The sequence below is a fragment of the Chlorocebus sabaeus genome, chromosome 17 (genome assembly GCF_047675955.1).
Source record: "Chlorocebus sabaeus isolate Y175 chromosome 17, mChlSab1.0.hap1, whole genome shotgun sequence".
Lineage (NCBI taxonomy): Eukaryota > Metazoa > Chordata > Mammalia > Primates > Cercopithecidae > Chlorocebus > Chlorocebus sabaeus.
Genome location: NC_132920.1, coordinates 52706036 through 52727427, shown reverse-complemented (window position 1 = coordinate 52727427; position 21392 = coordinate 52706036). Strand labels below are relative to the sequence as shown.

The following is a 21392-nucleotide window of genomic DNA, read 5'->3' as shown; positions in this document are numbered from 1 at the left end:
TTCCATTCTCCCCATAAATTTTCTTGGAATTAAAAATTCAGTAAAAACGTAAAATGTAGACTATGTGAGTTGTTTGACTTGTTCAAGAATTGTCCTGTAACATTTGTCAAATGACCTATAAAAAGGTCAGGTGTAGAAATTCACCTCTGACACTCTGCACAAGAAAACAATTACTATTCTGGGGAATGGCAAAATGAAATTTTCTTTTTTTCCTTGACATACATTTTATTTCTCATGAAAACACTTTTTCTTATGCATTTTCAAACAACCATTCTGTCTGCTGTGGATCCCTCAGTTTTCTAGGAGGTGAGGAAATACTGAAGAGCAAACAGACCCACCCTCAGGCCACCCTGTTGTCCCTTACAGGCGTGTGTTCCTGGCGCATCCTCACTCTACTCCTCAAGGCTCTGTGGGGCCCCAGGCATGAGCCTTCCCTCAGTTCCTTCAGTGCCACTCAGGCCTGGGCTGTCAAGATACAGATGGTATACGTGAATTACACATAAGTAACTATATGCAACATCATTTTTCTCTGGTGCGTCATTGTGCCAACGTGCTTGGATTAGAAGTGATTTCCAGGAATCCTTTCCTGCGTCTTCTAGCTTCTGGGGGCTCTTGGTCTTTCTTGACTTTCGTGGATCCTGACCACATCACTCTAATTTCTGCCTCTGTCTTCCAGCATATCACCCTCTGTGTCTTGTGTCTTTTCTTCTGTCTGCGGTGAGGACAATTGTCAATGGATTCGGGGCCTTTCCAGATATACCAAGATGATCTCATCTCAAATTCTTTTACTTCATTACATCTGCAAAGAGCCTTTTTCCAAATTAGATCAAGTTCACAGGGTCTAGGGATTTCTATATGGACCTATCTTTCTTGGGGGCCAACATAACGCCCTGCATGTTACAGATGAAGAAAGATTATTTGCAACTGATGAATCCAGGTGATAGATACTTTCAGATTTGTTACGTTATGGGCAATTCGAGTGGCGTAAAGAGAAAAGCACATGCAAATAAGGTTCCTGGATTTGGCACATAAAATACAGGACACTCACCTAAATGTGAATTTCAGATAAGCAATAAAGAATATTTCAGTATAATCAGGTTTTATACCATGTTTGGAAATAGCTATAACTAAAAAATTATTGATTGTTTGCCTGAAATTCACATTGACATGGATGTCCTATATTTTATTTGTCAACCCAGTAAGTAAAGGGTGGCATCAGCTTGCCCTTCACAGACAAACCCCCCAGCTATGCTCACAATAGAGGTTTTTCAGTTGCCATAGTCTTTGCATCCGACTCATGAAAACAAGTGTCTTAAAAAGCCAGTTTCTGCTGACTTGCAAAAAGAGCAAAATCTAGGTGGAATGTATTGTTTAAACTTTAATTGCCAACCTTGAAATGGAACATATTAACCAGTTTCTTCTGATAAGCAGATCACTTGCCTCACATCTTAGAATCCAGTAGGTGGCCCCTTGGCCATGAAATGTGTGGGAGTTGCTTTTCCATAACTTGACCCTTCTTTCAGTGGGAGGGAACTATTGAAAGGAACAACAAGCTTATAAATACATTAGGACCTGGAATTCAGTTGTCGAGCCACGACAGTAACAGCATTTAACAAAGTAAGTACTGATCTTATAAATCTCTCTACATTGCCTCAGACTCTCCTCTCTAGCCTCCTAGAAAAATATGCTCATGTGAGTCCTTAGCACAAGGAAAAGTCTGTTTTTACTCATATCGTGCCATCTTGGTGTGTTTGGGTGACAGTTCAAGAATTGTTTATTTCTTTTCTGTTGGATACATCTTTACAGAAGTATAAAAATGAAGAATTTAGAAAACCAGGGCCTCAGCATTTAATGGTATGGGAAACAATGACATGAGGAGAAAAAAAGAAATGGTAGCATTTTAAACAATCTGAGAAAAATCAGTGCTGGAAGAAGTGGCAATGTATGCAAAAATTTTTTTCTCTGTATAAGTAATCAACACACAACTGTAAATTGTGACACTGTAATACTATATTGGCTGTGAAAATTTAAAACTAAGGTTTATTATAATTAGAGGAAATTAGTTTGAATGTCAGGGGAACTAGATTCTAGTTGAGGCTTTGCCACTAATTAGCTCGACGACAAGTCATATTCTGTTTCTGGAGTCCTACCAACTCCTGGCCAATCTAGAGGATAGCTAAGAAAGAGGCTCTGACTGTTGCTGCCCTTTGAACGGTGTAATTCTTTGTATGGAGATCTGACCTGCCCACTTTAGGATGTTTCTAGGCATCCCTGCCCTCTACCTACCTGATTTGTAGCCCCCTCTCCCTCCCTGCAGATGTGACAACCCAAAATATCTCTAGACCTTGCTCAATGTCCTCTGGAGCAGAGGAGCCAAATCCCCCTGGTTGAGAACCATGGGACTACATGACCTCATGGGGCTAAGCAAGACTGTGTTACTGATGCGCCCCACTGCTTGGACGTTCACTGAAAACTTCCTGTTAATCCACATGGACTGATTAATGAATATTATTAACCTCTGTACAGGAGTTAAAAAGCAAAGAGAGAGAGAGAGAAACAGAGAGCCATCATATGACAGATTTCATGTAAGTCTGGATTCATATGAAATCTTATTCCTACTAGAGTTCTATGGACAAAATATAGAGAACCAGAGAAATGGATACAAGATAGATAATAGATGATGAAGAGACAGATTACAGATAGATAGATAAATAGAACAAAACAATACATACATGGATGGGTAGACAGAGATTATAAATAGATACATATACATAGATTGTTGATAGGTAAGATAATTGATGGAAAGATAGATCAAAGAAATAGGATCCATGGGCTACTCAATGTGTCCAGAGACTCACCCATCTTCCAAGCACTGGAACCAGAGCAAACACCCATTGCTGAGTTCCTACTATGAATTTTTGTACATTATCTCATTTAACTTTCTCAACAATCCGCAAAAGTAGAAATAACTAACTCGATTCTAAGGAGAGAAAATTGAGGCTCAGAGATTAAACAACCTACTGCGTTTATGAATCTCATAATGGGAGGAGTCGTGATTTATCTCATTCTCCCTTCTCTCTGATAAGAAACAGTATCATTGGGACCAACTCAGAGATGGAACTCCTTTAATTTACTCCTGGAATTATGAGAGCTTATATTCCTTTCAAAACAAGCCCATTTTTAGTTGATGTAAATACAGTTATACTAGTCCTCAACTCACTCTGGTTTTTAGGTTGTCAAATCAGAGAAAGGCACACTTTTATTAATTTTTTCTTCCAAGTAAGCCCCTGAAAAGTTGCTCACAGGAGGAACTCAGGAATTAGATGTTCTCCTCTCGCCCTCTCCTTCCAACATTTAGTTGGCTAATATACATTGAATAGGAAAATATAAAACAACTTTTCAGAGAGGAGCTGAGAGCCAGGTTACTGGGTGGAGTGGAAAAGCTCTGGACCTGCAATCAGAAGTTCAGGCTGACCCAACACTCACCAAGTGTGCAGCATGGGACAGGTGCTTTAGCTCTGAGACTCAGTGTACCCATCTTTAATTTGGACAATAGGAGCCATTTCCCAGGGTTGTTGCAGAAGGTAGACACACTCCCTAGATATTGACCGTGAATGAGCAGCATGCGTGTGTGACCCGTGGCAAATCTTTGAGTTCTCTGGTTCTCATTTTCTGTTGACCCAACAAAGCTCAATGGTAACCTATGTCCCAGTCTTAGCCTGACCCTTGGAAACCTCACATTGAGAAAGTGGTATGTTAGTTATCAGCAGGAGTGTTGTGATAAAATATTGTGTAAGATAAAATTTCATTTCCTTTTGAAACATGATCCTCAATCAATGGCTAAGAGAGTTTAGTTTGGGGATTGGAATTACGACACTGTGAACTCTAGTGCATAACAGTTAAACAAGCACACCCCACGCTTTCCTGTGAACTTCACTCTCCCTTTCATTCTGCTGAATTATGCTATTTCCATATCCCAAGTTACCTGAATTTATTCCTGGAGTTATCTAGAAAGTACAATGTCAAAATATCTAATTACAAAACAGGTGAGTTGATTCAGTATGATTTCAAAGAATTCATACAGACATGAGTCACTGCACCCAGACTCAACTAACGTATTTCTAAAAAAGTAGGTATGACTAAAATTAGGCATCAAAATCTTTTAAATGTCTACATTTTAAAATATGAGAGTCAATAGTTTAACCTTTGGAAAGAAAGGAATTTGATGGATCCATCAAATATCGATTGAATATTTGATGACACGGAAGAATTATTGTTAATATTTCATGTGTGATAATGTACTCTGGCAAGTCACTTTAAAAACCTCAGTATCCTCAAATGTAAAATGAGAGTAATAACAGCATTCACCTTAGGTGATTTTTGTAGGATAAAATGAAGAGAAGTTTAGAAGAATGACCAGTGAGTGACTGACATTGAACAAATGCTAGCCCCTTCCATATCCTAGAAAGTTAATGCAGCAACATCTCTTCTTCCAGGTTATAAAACAAAATGCCCCCCACAGAATTAGAATACAGAATTCCAAAAGAAACAAGGGATTAGCATTCTTTGTCTGTTGAAATAATTTGGATCTTCTAGCTACAGTCAAACAAGTCTGAGGCCTAATTTCTGGTTTTGATCAAATGCAGTCTCATAGGCAAAGAGCTGAACAGTGACTTAGCTCCCTACCAGTCCTCCCTATCAGTGACATCCTCTGGTTTCACAGCCAGTTCATGGATTCCCAGAGCCTTCACCCAGCTGGCCTCCAGGCATGCCTTCATTTTAGTCCTTGGTGTAGATATTCATGTCCATCACCAACTGGAGTGTGACTGTGAACATTGTATTTCCCTGGTGTTCCATTTCATTAACTAAAAAATGGAGATAACAACCATTTCATGGGACTATAAGGAGGGTTAAAGATTTAAAATATTGAAAGGGGCCGGGCGTGATAGCTCAAGTCTGTAATCCCAACACTTTGGGAGGCTGAGGCAGGTGGATCACAAAGTCAGGAGTTCAAGACCAGCCTGACCAAAATGGTGAAATGCCATCTCTACTAAAAATACAAAAAAAAATCAGCTGGGCATGGTGGCAGCTGCCTGTAATCCCAGTTACTTGGGAGGCTGAGGCACAGAATTGCTTGAACCCGGGATGCAGAGGTTGCAGTGAGCTGAGATCATGCCACTGCACTCCAGGCTGTGCGACAGAGAGACAATGTCTCAGAAAAAAAAAAAAAAAAAAAAAAAAATTGAAAGGTACTAGCATTGAGGAAGGATCATTAGGAAATTTTCAATAAATATTAGTCCTTTAATTCCTCCTCTTCCCATTAACTCCTATACATGTATTATTACCACATACTCTCACCTCTTAGGCTGCCAAGAAAAGTCACAGTTAGCCAATGAAGACTTGAGACTGGTTTGCTGGAATCTGAGGGTGGTCCCTGCTGGGTAACAATCTGAACCAAGAAAACACTCCAGGAACTCCTCCAACCCAGTCTTGAAGAAGGCAGGTTCTATCTCAGTATTTTTGGTAGTTTTCAACCATATATGCTAAAGTACATTTTTTTATTCTATGGCTTCAATTATTCGTTCATTCATTCAGGCTTAGAGAAGCCTCCAGGAGACTGCTATCATGGCAGAGAAACCCAAGCTCTACTACTACAATGCACGGGGCAGAATGGAGTCCACCCGGTGGCTCCTGGCTGCAGCTGGAGTAGAGGTAGGTTCTGAGTTACGTCATCTTAAGTTGGATTTAAAATTGTGTTATCACATACTTTTCCCACAGAAACTATGAGATGATTACTTACCGAAGCATTGTGCCTTAAATAAAAATGGACTGTAATTAAGAAAAAGATGAACAGCCGGGCGCGGTGGCTCAAGCCTGTAATCCCAGCACTTTGGGAGGCCGAGACGGGTGAATCACGAGGTCAGGAGATCGAGACCATCCTGGCTAAAACGGTGAAACCCCGTCTCTACTAAAAAATACAAAAAACTAGCCAGGCGAGGTGGCGGGCGCCTGTAATCCCAGCTATTCGGGAGGCTGAGGCAGGAGAATGGCGTGAACCCAGGAGGCGGAGCTTGCAGTGAGCTGAGATCCAGCCACTGCACTCCAGCCTGGGCGACAGAGCAAGACTCCATCTAAAAAAAAAAAAAAAAAAAAAAAGAAAAGAAAAAGATGAACAGATTTGACCAAGTAATTCTTAAAATTTCTTCTCATCTAAAAGCATACATATTAAAATACATTTAAGAAACTAATCACAAAGTGTAGAACTTAAGTGGATTAGAATTTAAACAAAGTGTAAAAAATAATTTATGGCATTTATACGACAATTAGAAACATGAATATCGATTGAATATTTGATGACATGGAAGAATTATTGTTAATATTTCATGTGTGATGATGTACTATGGCTATCTTTAGAATACTTAATGTGTTTTAGGAAAACACATTGAAGTATTTAAGGATTAATCATACGGATCTGGGATTTCTATGGAATTATTACAAGAGGAGAAGTAGGTGGGCATACAGATGAAACCATATTGGTTTTGATTGATAATTATTGATTCTAGGTGAGAAGTATAAGGAGAATCATTATGTTTTTCTGTTTATATTTATTCATGTTCATAATTTCGACAATAAAAAATAAAAATGCATAATATTTTTAAATGGTTGTAATTAAAGGTAAAACGCAAACTATAAATGAAGACGGAAGGGAGTGGATTGTAACAGACTACCTATTGAAGATTGACTAAATTCACAGCAATTATTTGGTTGAGCACTTACTAATTCCAGATTCTGTACTAGGTCATGGAGACAGTGAAGAAGACAGACACAGTCCCTGCCCTGGGGCAGCCTACATGTCTATGAGGATGCAGAGAAATAAACACGTGGTTAAAATCGGGGGGCAGGCTTCTAGAACATACAAGCATACCCCAGTGCCACAAAACCACATCAGAAACTAGAAGTTTTCATTAAAAATAATATTAGCGTGGGACTCTCATTCCTTTATTAAATTGAGAATTTTACCCTATTGTGTCGCACGTACTTCAGAAGAGAAAATTATAGTTGCAAGTGTTAAAGCTGTGTAACAGCGGTGACCTATTTCACCCTTAGCAGGGTTCCTGAGAAGTGGGGCGATACAAATTACAGCAGAGGCTCCTTGGTGGCAGAATATTTGATGGCCATTAGCCCATGGCACGCCCCATGCTGGGGACACAGCAAGGTTGTGGTCTGATCTCACTTGGAGACACAGGCTTTCGTAAGATATGACAACACCATAACTAGGAGAACTGCTCAGTGCCTTTTCTCCAGTGACGTCCCCTATCAAAACATGACCTAATCATAGACATTCATGAGATCAGGGTGAAGATGAAGTGAACTAGAAGATTGAGCAACTATGTGCTGTGACCCATGCACTTCTCTCAATGAATTAGGTCTAAATTTCCAAATGGCCATGACCAGCCCCCACTGGGTACCCTGCCAAACTCAGAAGTCATATTCTCCAAATTATGCACCAGATAGGGGCCATTCAAGGTCACAAGTCTGTAATAGAATGAACTAACAAGAACCCATTTACTGTGTCTGCTTCCAGTTTGAAGAGAAATTTCTAAAATCTGCAGAAGATTTGGACAAGTTAAGAAATGGTAAGATCAATCTCTAAGTGCCTCTGATGAGTGTATCTAGTAGAAAGTACAGAGGGAAGGTTGAGCAGCCAGTAATGCCTATGTGTGTGAGGGGTGATATTTGGACATGGTGCAGAGGGAGAAAGTGGTTAAGATGGAAGGCATATGACTCCTTGATCAAGTCTGGCAACTCTCTCCAGGCTAAAAGGACTAGACCTCTCAGAGTATTTGTTAGAGGAATGATCTCCTGCACCCTGAGAAAGCCCTTTTTTTTTTCATGCTTGGGGAACTGTGAATGAGCTGTGGTCATCAGCAGAGGATCCCATACAGCCCTCCCCATCCAAGCACATGCAAGATCATGCATTAGACGAAAGGAAGAAAAATAGATGTGGACAATGTCTTGAGCTTTTTCTCTCATGGGGGGGGCATGACAAGGTAACACTGCAGCACTATTGCAGACTTTGAAGACCAGAGAAAGGGACTGTTACATAAAAACCTCTCAGAACCTGCCTTAAATGTCACAAACACCATGAGACTTACTCTGGGAACTTCCTGTTTTAAATGACATCTTGTTGCCAGTCCTATTGTAACTTGTCCCAACCTCTTCCTAAAATATCCATGAAGGTAAATCAATACAAAAAATACAAGAGTCCCACTATGCATCTGGAGGGGCAATAAAAATACACATGAAACAAATGGGTAAAAAGTCAAAGGAAGCTTCTTAAGAAAAAGAAGAACTACACGAAGCTTTTTAAAAATGTTTGGGCTGGGTGCAGTGGCTCACGCCTGTAATCCCCCATTTTGGGAGGCTGAGGCAGGTGGATCATTTCAGTTCAGGAATTTGAGACCAGTTTGACCAACATGGTGAGACCCCATCTCTTCTGAAAATACAAAAATTAGCCATGTGCAGTGGTGAATGCCTGTAATCCCAGCTATCAGGAGGCTGAGGTAGGAAAATCACTTGAACCTGGGAGGCAGAGGTTACAGTGAGCCAAGATCACGCCACTCCACTCTAGCCTGGGTGACAGAATGATACTCTGCCAAAAAATAAAAATAAAAATAAGTTGTTTCAAGTGAAATCTTACCAGGCAATAATTTCTTCTTCATTTTACAAATTTAGTCATTTCCACAGCCATCATTTTTCATCCGGAAAGGGTGGGTTTCATAGACATTTCACTTTCCTTTTTTTTCTTCCTCCTAAAGATGGATATTTGATGTTCCAGCAAGTGCCAATGGTTGAGATTGATGGGATGAAGCTGGTGCAGACCAGAGCCATTCTCAACTACATTGCCAGCAAGTACAACCTCTATGGGAAAGACATAAAGGAGAGAGCCCTGTACGGTATATTTTCTGTTCTTCCATCCACAGAGAACACAGAGTGATTTAGGTCCTTCCTTGAGTGGGTGGGACCATGGCAGGGCATCGAGACCAGCAGCAGGCTGGGCCTTGGATGTGTACACTGAGGTCCAGTATTGCAGAGTCCCATGGAGATGAGGGAACAGCGAACATGGGGAGGGTTCAGGCAAGTGTGATTGTAAAAGACAATGCAGCCTATGGATCCAGCACCCTGACAGAGGTTTCCAAACACTGGTGAACCGTGAACTCAGGAGGATGGGGAATCATGATTCCAGATGCTCAGGACTTCAGAGGCTGGACTCCGGTCAATAGCTTTGCACAGGCATAGAATATTTGAGAGTCTGTAGATGAAGGACTGTGGAGGGAAAGCTGCAAAGAAGCCAAATCTAAGGTCCCAGTAATTCCAAGAATGATGACCAGGAACCTAAATTACCAACTGGAATACTTGAGCAGAGCTAGTAGAGGCTGGCACCAAGGATGCTGTGGTTACCTTGACACATGGTTAGAAGGCCAAAACAGCCAGACTGATTCAATACCAGCAAAGCCAAGGGGTCTCCTTACTGCTGTGATCAGACTGCATGATTCCAAATAAATCCTGAATGAAACTGCTGGCAGCTCCTCAAAAACTCCAATGACCCTCTAACAGGTATACCCCCAAACAATCAAAAATACATCCACACTATATCTTTCACATAAATGAATAATGCAAATAACAATGTTCATAGTATTCAAAAAGTGAAAATAACCCAAATATCAACAATCAATAAATGGAGGAGAAAAATGCACCTTAGCCATGCAATGGAAAGATATTTGGTCATGAAAAGGAATGAAGTACCAATACATGCTACGAGATGATTAAACCATAAGACATGTTACATAAAAGAAACAAGACACAGAAGGCCACATATTATAGGATTCTTTTCATACGAAATGTCCAGATACTCAAATCCAAAGAGGTAGAAAGTAGATTAGTGGTTGCCTGGGGCTAAAGGAGTGGGACCTGGGGAAAAATGAAGAATACTGCTAATGGTACAGATGTCCTTATCAGGGTGATAAAAATACTTCTGGAATTAGACTGCGATTATTTTTACAGAATTCTGTGAATGCACTAGAAGCCACTCAGTAGTATAACATGTGACAATTATAGTATGTGAATATGCATGAATAAAGCTCTTGTTTTAAAAAGTATAGAGAATTTCACCAAGGAAAGGGATTCTTAGGTGGGGTCTCAGGAAAGGCACACATGGCTAAAGTTGGGCAACAGCACATGGAGAGGGCTGTGGAAACGTGTTTCGCGAGTGTAATTGCAAGAACTGCAAATATGGGACATAGAATTAGCCCTGGGAGGTGTAAAATGATGAGAGAGGACGAGGAAATAACGATGAGAGGGCTGTACCAGGGACTCTCTTAGGATTACTTAGGAAGCAGATCTTTGACCATTTGACACACACTAAGTCCGTGCACAGAACAAACTACAATTCAGACGATCAATCCTAGCACAGCACCAGTGGGTACTGGCAGTGATTCCACCAATTTCTCTCATGACTGTGACCACCAATGTTTTTTTTCCTGTATTAGGTCACGTGTGTAACAAAATTTAGAGATCTGCCTACCTCGATAGGTTGTTTTAATAAATAAATGTTAATATACCTGTAAAATCAGAGCATAATGACTAGACTATAAAAAGCACTCACTGGAGGTGAATTATTTTGCCATCACCTGTTACTCTACTCTCTTAGATTTTTATAAACCTATAAAATCTAAGGAAAGGTATTTGACCATTTGGTTGTTTTTGTCTTTCAGGATTGATATGTATACAGAAGGTATAGCAGATTTGGGTGAAATGATCCTTCTTCTGCCCTTTTGTCAACCTGAGGATAAAGATGCCAACACTGCTTTGATCAAAGAGAAGACAAAAAATCGCTATTTCCCTGCCTTTGAAAAAGTAAGTGAAACTGTTCAGTGTTTGGGGAACTGAGTTTAGAGGCCAGTAGAAAAATAGTGGCTGGGCATTCCTGGGACACTGACCTTCACTTTCAGTGAGACTTCCAGAACACCAACACAGCGCTCTGACTCTCAAGGCATTTTATGAAAATAGGCTTGAAGAAACAATTGTATCACTTATACCCAAGCTATAATTTTCCAGTAAAATTTTAATTTACTGAACCCCAACATGGAATTATCTGTTCAACAAATTCTCGTGTTCATAAGTAGAACGTGGGCTGTGGAAGGCTCTGGACCACACTAGAGGTTGCTGTTGAGTCTATGGAACCCCATGGACTTTGATTGAAGACGAACATGATGAAAGTGATCCATCAGAAAACATTCTGGTACCATGTGCAGGAAAACAGGAGACCGATTGCCCAACCAGACAATACTATAGTGTTTCAGAGATGGGTATTTTTAAAAAGGAGAGTGATTGCGGGATGCAGAGGAAGATTTTGCAAAATGCATTTTATAGTAAGTTGTAGACATCAGTGCAGTTCACCTGTAAACGCTTCAGCTTGCAGATTATAACATAGTGCCAATCAGGAGTGAGAGTCAATGCTGTAAGAAAGATGATGAATTCAGGTTCACCCAGGTTTACTACAGATCTCAGGGAGACAGAGCAGGGAATGAGGAGAGCAGACAAGGAGAAATGAGGACTCTGAAATAGCCTCCTTCTGGGGGAAGAGTGTTGTCATGAAGGTGGAGTCTCTGCCCAAGGGAGATTGGAGAGGGAGAGAGCAGAATGTAGAGCCACGTGCTGAATGTGAGGGCTCCACACTGTAGAGCCTGGGGCAGACATAACATGTGGCGGCGGGTGCTATGCCCCTGGCCTATGTGGAAGAAGCAAGCTAGGTGGGTGTTGTAAATGCCACAACGATGTGGAATAAAAGAGAAAATGGGAGCCTGAGCTCCAACTGTGGAGTGAGTAGAGTAACACTTCTTACTCTCTCATTCATTCAGATAATGTGAAGAAAGCTCTGGATCTCTGCACCCATGAAGTAAGGCAACAGAGGTGGGGAAAGTCAGGGTGGAGAGGCTCTGAAAGAAGGAGGGGTCCCAGCCTGGGTGGGCATGTGTTCCTGATCTGATTCCTCCAATTCTCCAGGTCTTAAAGAGCCATGGACAAGACTACCTTGTTGGCAACAAGCTGAGCCGGGCTGACATTCACCTGGTGGAACTTCTCTACTATGTGGAAGAGCTTGACTCCAGCCTTATCTCCAGCTTCCCTCTGCTGAAGGTGACCCATTTCGCAGCCCAGAGAGGCAGCCCCACGTCTCCCATCTTGGGATCTTGTATCTGGGTCCTGGGACTGACCATGTTTTGACCCCAGCCTTCTCCTGGCCTTCAGACCCCCAGGGTCTCCAAAATCAGCTTCCAGGCTCCAATGTTGAGGAATGAAAACACTTTTGTTATGGAAAGAAATTTGTGGTGCATGCTACCCCGCAAAGAGTATTTTGCCTTTTATCATGGGAAGGACCCAGGGCCCAGCACCTATCCCTATCCCTCTATTTCAATGTGGTTTCTGTTTCTGAATTCTCTGTGACATCCTTTATCCCATATGTGCCCTTGTCTTCCCCCGTTAAGTCAGTCTGAGCAGGGCCCTTTCCATCTGGTTTTCTCCCTGGGCTCCGGCTCCTGCTGTCAGACATTGTGTTCCTCTGTGCACAGCTCTCCAGCACTCTGCCCCCCACACTGTATCGCTCACTGAGAAAAGGTGGTCCCATGGTTTGTCTTTAATATTTTCTATAACTATTCTCTTTCCCAACTAATTTACCCATATTTTTACTTCTGCTTAGAGACTGATCTGTGTTGATATCCCACAGGCACATTATTTTTTCTTGTCTTATATGAGAGTCACTAATCTACAGGATTAATATGTAAGGAGCAAGATAGGGATGACTGAACTGATTAAAACTTAAAGACATCTTTGGGAAAAATAAAGTGAGCTACATGTTCTTGCTCTTATCTTCACATCAGGGGACATATCTTGCTCTTATCTTCATATCTTCTTATCAGGGCACTCGCTTGGTCTTTGGCAGGAGGGGTCAGATTCCCTGGGTGGTATTAATGGTGGTGGCAGGCCTTGGCTTCACTCTGAGGCTGTGCTTTATGAATTACAGGCCCTGAAAACCAGAATCAGCAACCTGCCCACGGTGAAGAAGTTTCTACAGCCTGGCAGCCCAAGGCAGCCTCCCATGAATGCAAAATCTTTAGAAGAATCAAGGAAGATTTTCAGGTTTTAGTAAAGCAACCATGGAGTCCAAGAACATACAAAACCAATATTCTAAAGTTTTGCAACAATAAAGTGCTTTACCTAAGTGTTCACTGTGCCTGTTGTGAAGCTAATGAACTCGTTCCAATTATATGTTAATTACATAATACAACTCCTATTCGCCGACTTAGTTAAAATTGATTTCTCTTCATTAGGATCTGATGTGAATTCAGATTTCCAATCTCCTCATAGCCAACCATTTTCTTGGAATTAAAAATTCAGTAAAAAAGGAAACTATAAATTATGTGGTTTGTTTGACTTTTCCAAGAATTGTCCTGTAACAAACGATTTCTCATACACTCTATTAAAATGTCAATGTAGAAATGCTCTTCTGACATTTTCGGGTGTGCACAGCAGAAGAGTTACCATTCTGGGTAATGGCATAAAGCCATTTTCTTCTTTTCCTGGACTGTCATTTTATTTCTGATAAAAGCATTCTTTCTTATGCATTTGTAAAATAACGATTCTGTCTGCTGCAGATTCCTCAGTTTTCTAGCAGGTGAGGAAATATTGAAGAGCAAACAGACCCACCCTCTGCTCTCAGGCCACCCTGTTGTCCCTTACAGTGTATGTGCTCCTGGCTCATCCTCACTCTGCTCCTTAAGGCTCCGTGGGGCCCCAGGCCTTCCCTCAGTTCCTTCAGTGCCACTCAGGCCTGGGCTGCCAAGATACAGATGGTATATGTGAATTACATACAAATAACTATATGCGAAATCATTTCTCCCTGGTGTGGCACTGTGCCAGAATGCTTAGATTAGGAGTGCTTTCTAGCTCCGCCCACATACTGGGCTTATATGTGAATCTCTCTCAGGACACCTGGGCTTCTGCAATTTGAGCTCTCCTCCTGTTAGAGTGAGCTTCCCCACAGTTGGCAGAGGTGGTTGAGGGAGCAGACAGACACACAGGCTTTCTACCTGCAGCTTCACTTTGCTCTAGTCTCTTCACTTACAATCAGAGTAGTTGTTCTAAAATGCAAATTAGAAAAAAAAAATCACAGAATTCTTCAGTGAGTCCTGACTGCATACAGAATGCATCCTCACACCCGTCCTCACTCCTTGATCTCCAGCCCAGTCAACCCTCTGAGCATGGTGGGGCCTCTTGCCTTCCTGCCTGGGTGCATCTGCTAGCCCTGCCTGGCGAGCTTCTTCCCAGTGGACACACTTAACACTACCTCATTGCTTCCCAGGAGTGCTGGGCTGTCCTCTGCCCTACACAGAGCCCCAGGGAGCCTCTAATAACACCTGAGGGCCACTGTGTCTGCTCCCCTGTACTGTGAGCTCATGGTGTGGGGCTTGGCCTGCTGAGTCCCCAGTACTTCTTCACCAACATCTGCACAGACCCATGCACAACTCTATGTACCTCCAGAACCCAGGTATATGAGACTGGGCTTTGAGAACTCACAAACCCCCACATACTCTACCTGTCTCTATTCATTCATAATTTCTAAAAAAAAAAAAAAAGACTAATATGCCTCAAACTCTTTGTAAGGACCTTGCTTGGATGCTGACCAAATTAAACAAACTGCTAAGAAATTTTTATGGGACACTTATGTGAACTAGAATGCTGAAGCTCTGGGGAAATTAGGGAATTATAGAATTTTAATATGATAAGAGATTATCATATTAAACATCATAGTGTCATTATGTTTAGAAGAGAAGTTCTTCCTTTCTAGATATGAATAGTAGTATTTACAGGTGAAATGATATGGTGTCTGGGATTTGCTTGAAAAGAATCCCATGGTAGTGGAGGGAGTATGTGGGAGTTTGCATCATTTTCTTGTGGCTCCTGTCACAGATTCCTACAAACTGGGTGGCTTGAAACAACAGAAATGCATTTTCTTACAATTCTGAAGGCCAGAAGTCTGAAGTCAGGGTGTGAAGGCCACATTCCACTGGAAGCTCTAGGGAACAATCCTTCCCTGCCTCCTACAGCTTCTGGGGGCTCTGGGCATTTCTGGACTTTCATGGATCGTGGCCACATCACTCTACTTTCTGCCTGGGGCTTCCAGCACCTCACCCTCCGCGTGTCTGTGTCTTCTGTTCTCTATGTTGCAGGGACACTTCTCATTGCATTCAGGGCCTGTCTGGATATTCCAGGATGAGCTCATCTCAAGTTCCTTAACTTCACCTGCAAAGAACCTTTTTCCGAATAAGGTCACATTTACAGGACCCAAGGATTTGGACACGGACCTCTCTTTCTTGGGAGCCAACATAACTTCATCCACTACCTGGTAGAGATGAAGAAATGTTCCTAGAAACTGATGAATCCAGGTCATGGGTACCTTCAAGCTTGTTATATTATTCCCTCTACTTTTGTATTTGCTAGAATTTTTCCATGTAAATTTTAAAACTATCTTATTTCCGGAGCTCCTACGATGTTCATGTTTTGTCCCAGACAATGAGGACTGGACTCAAACAAGATGAAGTCGCTGCTCTCAGGAGCTCAAGGTCTAAGGGGAAATCTGATATTGAATACATCTTGTCAAATTAATGTAGGGAAAGACACAATAGAGAAAACACAGTAGGAGCTGAGAGTAGCGTATTCCAGTCAGGACAAATACCATGTGCAAAGGCCCAGAGGCCAGGAAGGGTGATTTGAGCAATGCAGAGAGGAAAGAACATAAAAATAGGGCGGCCAGATTTGGCGGATAAGATACAGAACAGCAAAATAAATGTGAATTTTAGATAAACAAGCAATACTTTTTTAGTATAAACATGTTTCCTACAGTGTTTGGGACACACTTATACTAAAAAATGACTGATCCTTTGCCTGGAAGTCACATTTACCTGGGTGCCTTGTATTTTATGTGGCAATCCAGTAAGAGAAGCCTTCCAGAGTGCCATCAACCTGCCCTTCACAGACGTACCCTCCCAGCTACGCTCCCAGCAGAGATTTCTCATCTGCCTTAGTCCTTACATTCAAGTCACAAAAAGTGAGTGTCTTCAAAAAGCCAGTTTCCACTGACTTGTAAAGAGAGCAAAATCTGCTGAAATTTTTGGTTAAACTTTTATTGCCAAACTTGAAAAAGAACATATTAACAAGTTACCTTGTGATAAGAGGATGACTTGCCATTTTTCTTAGAATCTAATAGGCATTACTGCGGTCCTGAGACGTGTGGGAGTGGCTGTTTTTAACTTGACTCTATTCCTTTCAATGGGAGGGAGCTACTGAAATGACCATGTAGTATATAAGCCACATTAGGACCTCAAATTAAGCCGTTGAGTCACGAGGGTGACAACCTTTAACAAAGTAAGCACAGATTTTACAAATCTTTTTACACTGCCTCACACCATCTCATCTAGGTCACTAGAAAAAATACTTTTAAATGTGTCCTTAGTATAATAAAAAAATCAGTTTCATACTCACATCAATGCCCTCTTTGTGTGGTTGGATGACAGTTTGAGTCGTGCATTTAGTTGCTTTTGGATACGTTGTGTCAACTCAATAATCAGAAAGAGGCTCTTTATATGGGAACAAAGTTTTGTAATGGGTACATTAGAACATTCCGCCCTGTGGAGATATCACACTAACTGCTATTAGGGGGTTTTGGGCGATGACTCTTTCTGGCTACTTCCCGCTGAAAAGGGGCGTCGAATAAGGAACGGCAGCTAAGGCCCCTACTGGGGTCTATCTAAGGGTCCTCAGTAGAATGGCATGTTCATGTGTGGTTCAGTTTGCAGCATCATTTGGAATTTGATTGCCTCTAGATGAGAAGAAACAATTCGAGTTATAGTATTCACTATACACGGTCCAAATATCAATACGAGACATATAAGCAAGAGAGGGCTTAATAAAGGGGTTAACCAATTCCATAAAGAAGACTGGAATTCATTAAAGAGGGATTATAGCCACCCAGGGCTGAAGCCTGCATTTTCCCTGAGCCTGTCAATGATTTCGATTTGATCTTTAGGTGCCTGTAGATTGTCCTCTACTTTACTAGAGGTGTTAGTCCAAGATATAGAACTTCCCTTTGGGGATCTGTGAAGTTCCTTGGTTTTATTTTCCCAAAGAAAGAAACCTCTGGGTTATGGGCACCCTCCTCTTTCGTTACCTGGCAGAATTTGCAGGAGAATTGCCCAGAACTAGCATATTGATGAAGATTGTTTACAAGACCCATCCCTTTTTCTTTCTTTCAAACTGCAGGAGATCACCACTTGATTGACAGGAATAAGCAGGGTTAGTCTAAAATGCATGCAAAAAGCTTAAAAACAATTAATGAGACTAGGATTTAATGATAAATGTATGATAAGCTTTGGAGCACAATTTTTCTCTCTAGTCCTCATTTTTGGTAAAAACAAATTATGATAACACTGTATGTGTTGTTCGTAGAATAAACTTTAGTCTCATACTTGGCCTAATGATTTGCATAAAGTGCAGCAAGAATGGTTATTTCTACATAGGCCTTTTGGATTGGCTTTGATGAAATTCTGTTCAACAAGGAATTTCAGATAAGACTTTTTTTTTTGAGATGGAGTCTTGCTCTGTTACCCAGGCTGAAGTGCAGTGGCGCAATCTCTGCTCACTGCAACCTCCACCTCCCAGGTTTACGCCATTCTCCTGCCTCAGCCTCCTGGGTAGCTGGGACTACAGGTGCCCGCCACTACGCCCAGCTAATTCCTTGTATTTTTAGTAGAGATAGGGTTTTACCGTGTCAGCCAGGATGGTCTCGATCTCCTGACCTCATGATCCACCCACCTTTGCCTCCCAACAAATAAGACTTTTAAAGCCAAAACCAGCCATGGGTTTGTATCCTCAAATACCTGTGAGTTGGGTGATCCTCTCCACTTGAGGTTCCAAGATAAACTCGGAGCTTCCAGACCTGTTAGAACATGACATTCTTTACTGACCACAGAACCTGTGCCTTTTAAAAACTGAATGTTGTATATGCATCCTAAAGAAGCTGAAGTTAATAAATTCTTCTCTCATTTACAAAAGCAATTACAGCTAATTGGCCACAACGGGGATGACTCCTAGTGCTCTACAATAATATCATGGCTTGGGGGATGCGGTCCTTGGTGGAAAGCTCTCCTAGTAAGGCTTTTGGGAATTCTGATTTTAAGTCTTGTCATGTGCATCTGTATTTACTGTTGGTGTAGGTTTTGTTGGCAGTGTTTCATAAATTTATGGGAAAACGACCTTGCAGGAGATCCCACCCTTTTCTGCCTGCTTAGGAAACACCACGAAAAAGGTGGACCTGTGAAATTGTAAGAGCCAGTCAGAGAGGTGGATTGTAGGGTCCTCCAGTTTCTTCGCTTTCTTTCTGTGTCCTAACTGCAAATCAGAGTGCCTTGGCCACTCCATGACCCAACCAGCTGCAGGTTTTTCCCAGCAGGCTTAAAGCTAAACCAGGGCCTTGAACATTTCCAGACACTGAAAAAGATACCTAGGTTGTTGCTCCAAATACCAAAAGAAACTGGTCCTGGTTCTGAGCCAGACTCCTTAAACTTTCACACAGATTCCATACCCTGATCCCCTCACTGCAGACATATCTAGGTAGAACATGCCTTTTCTCTCATCTGTCATGAGGACTGCTGCAGTACTGTAAGTTCTCCTAATAAATGCTCTGGACTGATGACCTTAGCATTTAGTGCTTCTTTCTTTGGAATCCCAACTGGCCCACCTCAAAATGAAATTGTGGGAATTCTCCTCTGCCACTTTTGGGGTAGTCCAGCCTTCACTTTGGCGGGATGAAACAATAAGTAATCATAAGAAATGATCTCCTTATAAGGACACCAGGAATTCGATTAGGAGCCACCCTTACCCAGTGTGACTTCATCTTAACTAGATTACACCACCAGAGACCTTTTTTGTATCTGGGATTAGGACTTGAACATACTCAACACACTCTTCTTGGGGAACAAAATTTAACCTACAACTCCATGCTAAGGGATGAGATAATGCTGGGGGTGAACCTGGTCAGGCCACCTCTGCTGGAATCCATGGGTCAGAGGTGGATTCTCAGGGAGGGCAGTCATAGCTGACTTGAGATTTGCAGGCAAGACAAGTTGCAGTTATGAAGTAGAGCTATAGACGGGAAGCAGGGGAGGGATCCTGATGGAGGCTCAGCACGGTTAATAGTGTAAAAGAAAGAGACTGAGCACGGTGTATTCAAAGAAAGAGAAGATGCTCAGTCTGAGTGAAGCATTAAAGCGCAAGGTAGCAGGAGTGATGATGAGGTAGGATCCGGGAACAAGCCCTGCAGGCCTAGGGACTTTGAAGGCCATGACAAGAAGTTTGGATTTTGTCCTGAGAAAAGAGGGAGCTGTGGAAGTATATACCTTGCTTTGCCAAACTGGCATCCATAAAATAAAATCACAGCTTTTAAATATTCATTTTCAGTCACTTAAGCATCCATCTTAGACTAGCAAGAACATTCTTTCCCTCTGGGAGTCTCTTTCCTATGTTAAAAGATAAATTTAGGCACATTAAAATTTTAAAGAGTTTATTTTGAGCAGACAGACATTCATGAATCAGGCAGTGCCAAACCACAAGAAATTTGGGCTTCACTGAGGGGCGTGTGAGTGAAAAATTTTGAAAAGGTGTTTATGGAAGCAAAACAAAGAAAATATTTGCTTGGTTAAGGTGAAAAGTCACTAGTTAGAATTTAGTTGGCAGTTTCTGATAGGTTAATTTTAAGTTTCTTGTTTTCCTAGGACATGACCTTCATCCCAAGTTGAGCTTTAGCTTGCTTACGTAAGACTCAAAGCACTGGGAAAATCTCAACCTACTGGCCTCCTAATTAATTAATACCCACATCAAATCCAACAATACAGGGGCTTATTCCATTCAAGGAGTCAAGTAGCCCTGAGATCGGTAGAAAATTCTGTCAGTCTCTGCTGCTATCCGCCACATGGAGTTGCTGTTGTCCCATAGACTTCATGATCTGAGGCGGTTTGGTTGAAACACTGGCCACAATTTGTCCATGTGAGTCCCAGTATCTTCATTCTCTATCCCTTCACAGGAAGAAAGAGGAGGTCTCCCTCCCTGCTATCCCTCAGGCTTGGGATCTCAAAATGTAGGTGGATATATAGAGTCATTTTTCTCTGGCATGCCACTGTCCAGAAGAGATGAGGATGGAACAATTTCTAGCTTCAGCCAGGTACTAAGCCCATAACGTATGCTTCCCCAGAAAATCTAAGATCTAGGGGGTTAGACCCAGGGCACTGGTCCCGATTGCACATTTCCATAATGTCAGCTTTGCCACAACTGGGTGTGTTAGGGCAGACAGACACGTGGGACTCATGGCTCATGTCTTTTACGTCTACTAAGGGTTAGGTCAATTCAACCCAACCAAGATATTCCAAGATATCTTCCTAAGAGGTTCCCAGTTCCCTTTGCACATTTACCTGCTCCCTCTTCAGCAGGTAAACATCCCAGCGGTAGACTCTTGTACTCTCACTCTGCAATAGAGTTTTCAACCTGATCATACCCAGCCTTCCCCAGTTTACAACAGATATTTTATAATTTATTATTATTATTATCCTGAAGTGAACTTTATAAGATTTACCTCATAATGGTTGCTGCTGGGAATACAAGATGAATAAGGTATAATAATCCTAGCCTTTGCAAGAGAATCGCTTGAGCTCAGAAGACAGAGGTTGCAATGAACCTAGATTGTGCCATTGCACTCCAGCATGGGTGACAGAGCCAGACTCCATCTCAAAAAAAAAAAAAAAAACAAAAAACCAACCAGCCAAACAAAAAGAGTGGTTGAAGAGAGTTTAATGAAATAACTATTGTATTAGTCTGTCCTCATGCTGCTATGGAGAAATACCCAAGACTGGGTAATTTATAAAGGAAAGAGGTTTAATTGATTCACAGTTTCACGTGGCTGGAAATACCTCAGGAAACTTACAATCATGGTGGAAGGCACCTCTTTACAGGGCGGCAGGGGAGAGAATGAATGCCCAGAGAATGGGGAAGCCCCTTATAAAACCATCAAGTCTTGTGAGAACTCACTCACTATCATGAGAACAGAATGGGGGAAACTGCCCCCATGATTCAATTATCTCCACATGGTCCCTCCCATGACACATGGGGATTATGAGAACTACAATTCAAGCTGAGATTTGGGTGGGGATACAGCCAAACCATATCACCTATTTACAAACTGGGGAAGGGTTAAGCCATCACAAGGGATGATGAAGCACTCTGGGGCT

The 21392-nt window shown here is 41.8% G+C and overlaps 1 protein-coding gene across 1 annotated transcript; it reads left to right on the top strand.

The window, feature by feature from the left end:
• The first annotated feature begins 1585 nt into the window (after positions 1 to 1585).
• LOC103221353 (glutathione S-transferase A1) lies at positions 1586 to 13694 on the top strand. Its single transcript, XM_038006169.2, has 7 exons — positions 1586 to 1617; positions 5596 to 5712; positions 7586 to 7637; positions 8820 to 8952; positions 10776 to 10917; positions 12067 to 12198; positions 13082 to 13694. Exons 2-7 carry the CDS (start codon positions 5626 to 5628, stop codon positions 13202 to 13204), a joined length of 669 nt encoding a protein of 222 aa, XP_037862097.1. The 5' UTR covers positions 1586 to 1617; positions 5596 to 5625; the 3' UTR covers positions 13205 to 13694.
• Positions 13695 to 21392: the final 7698 nt, after the last annotated feature.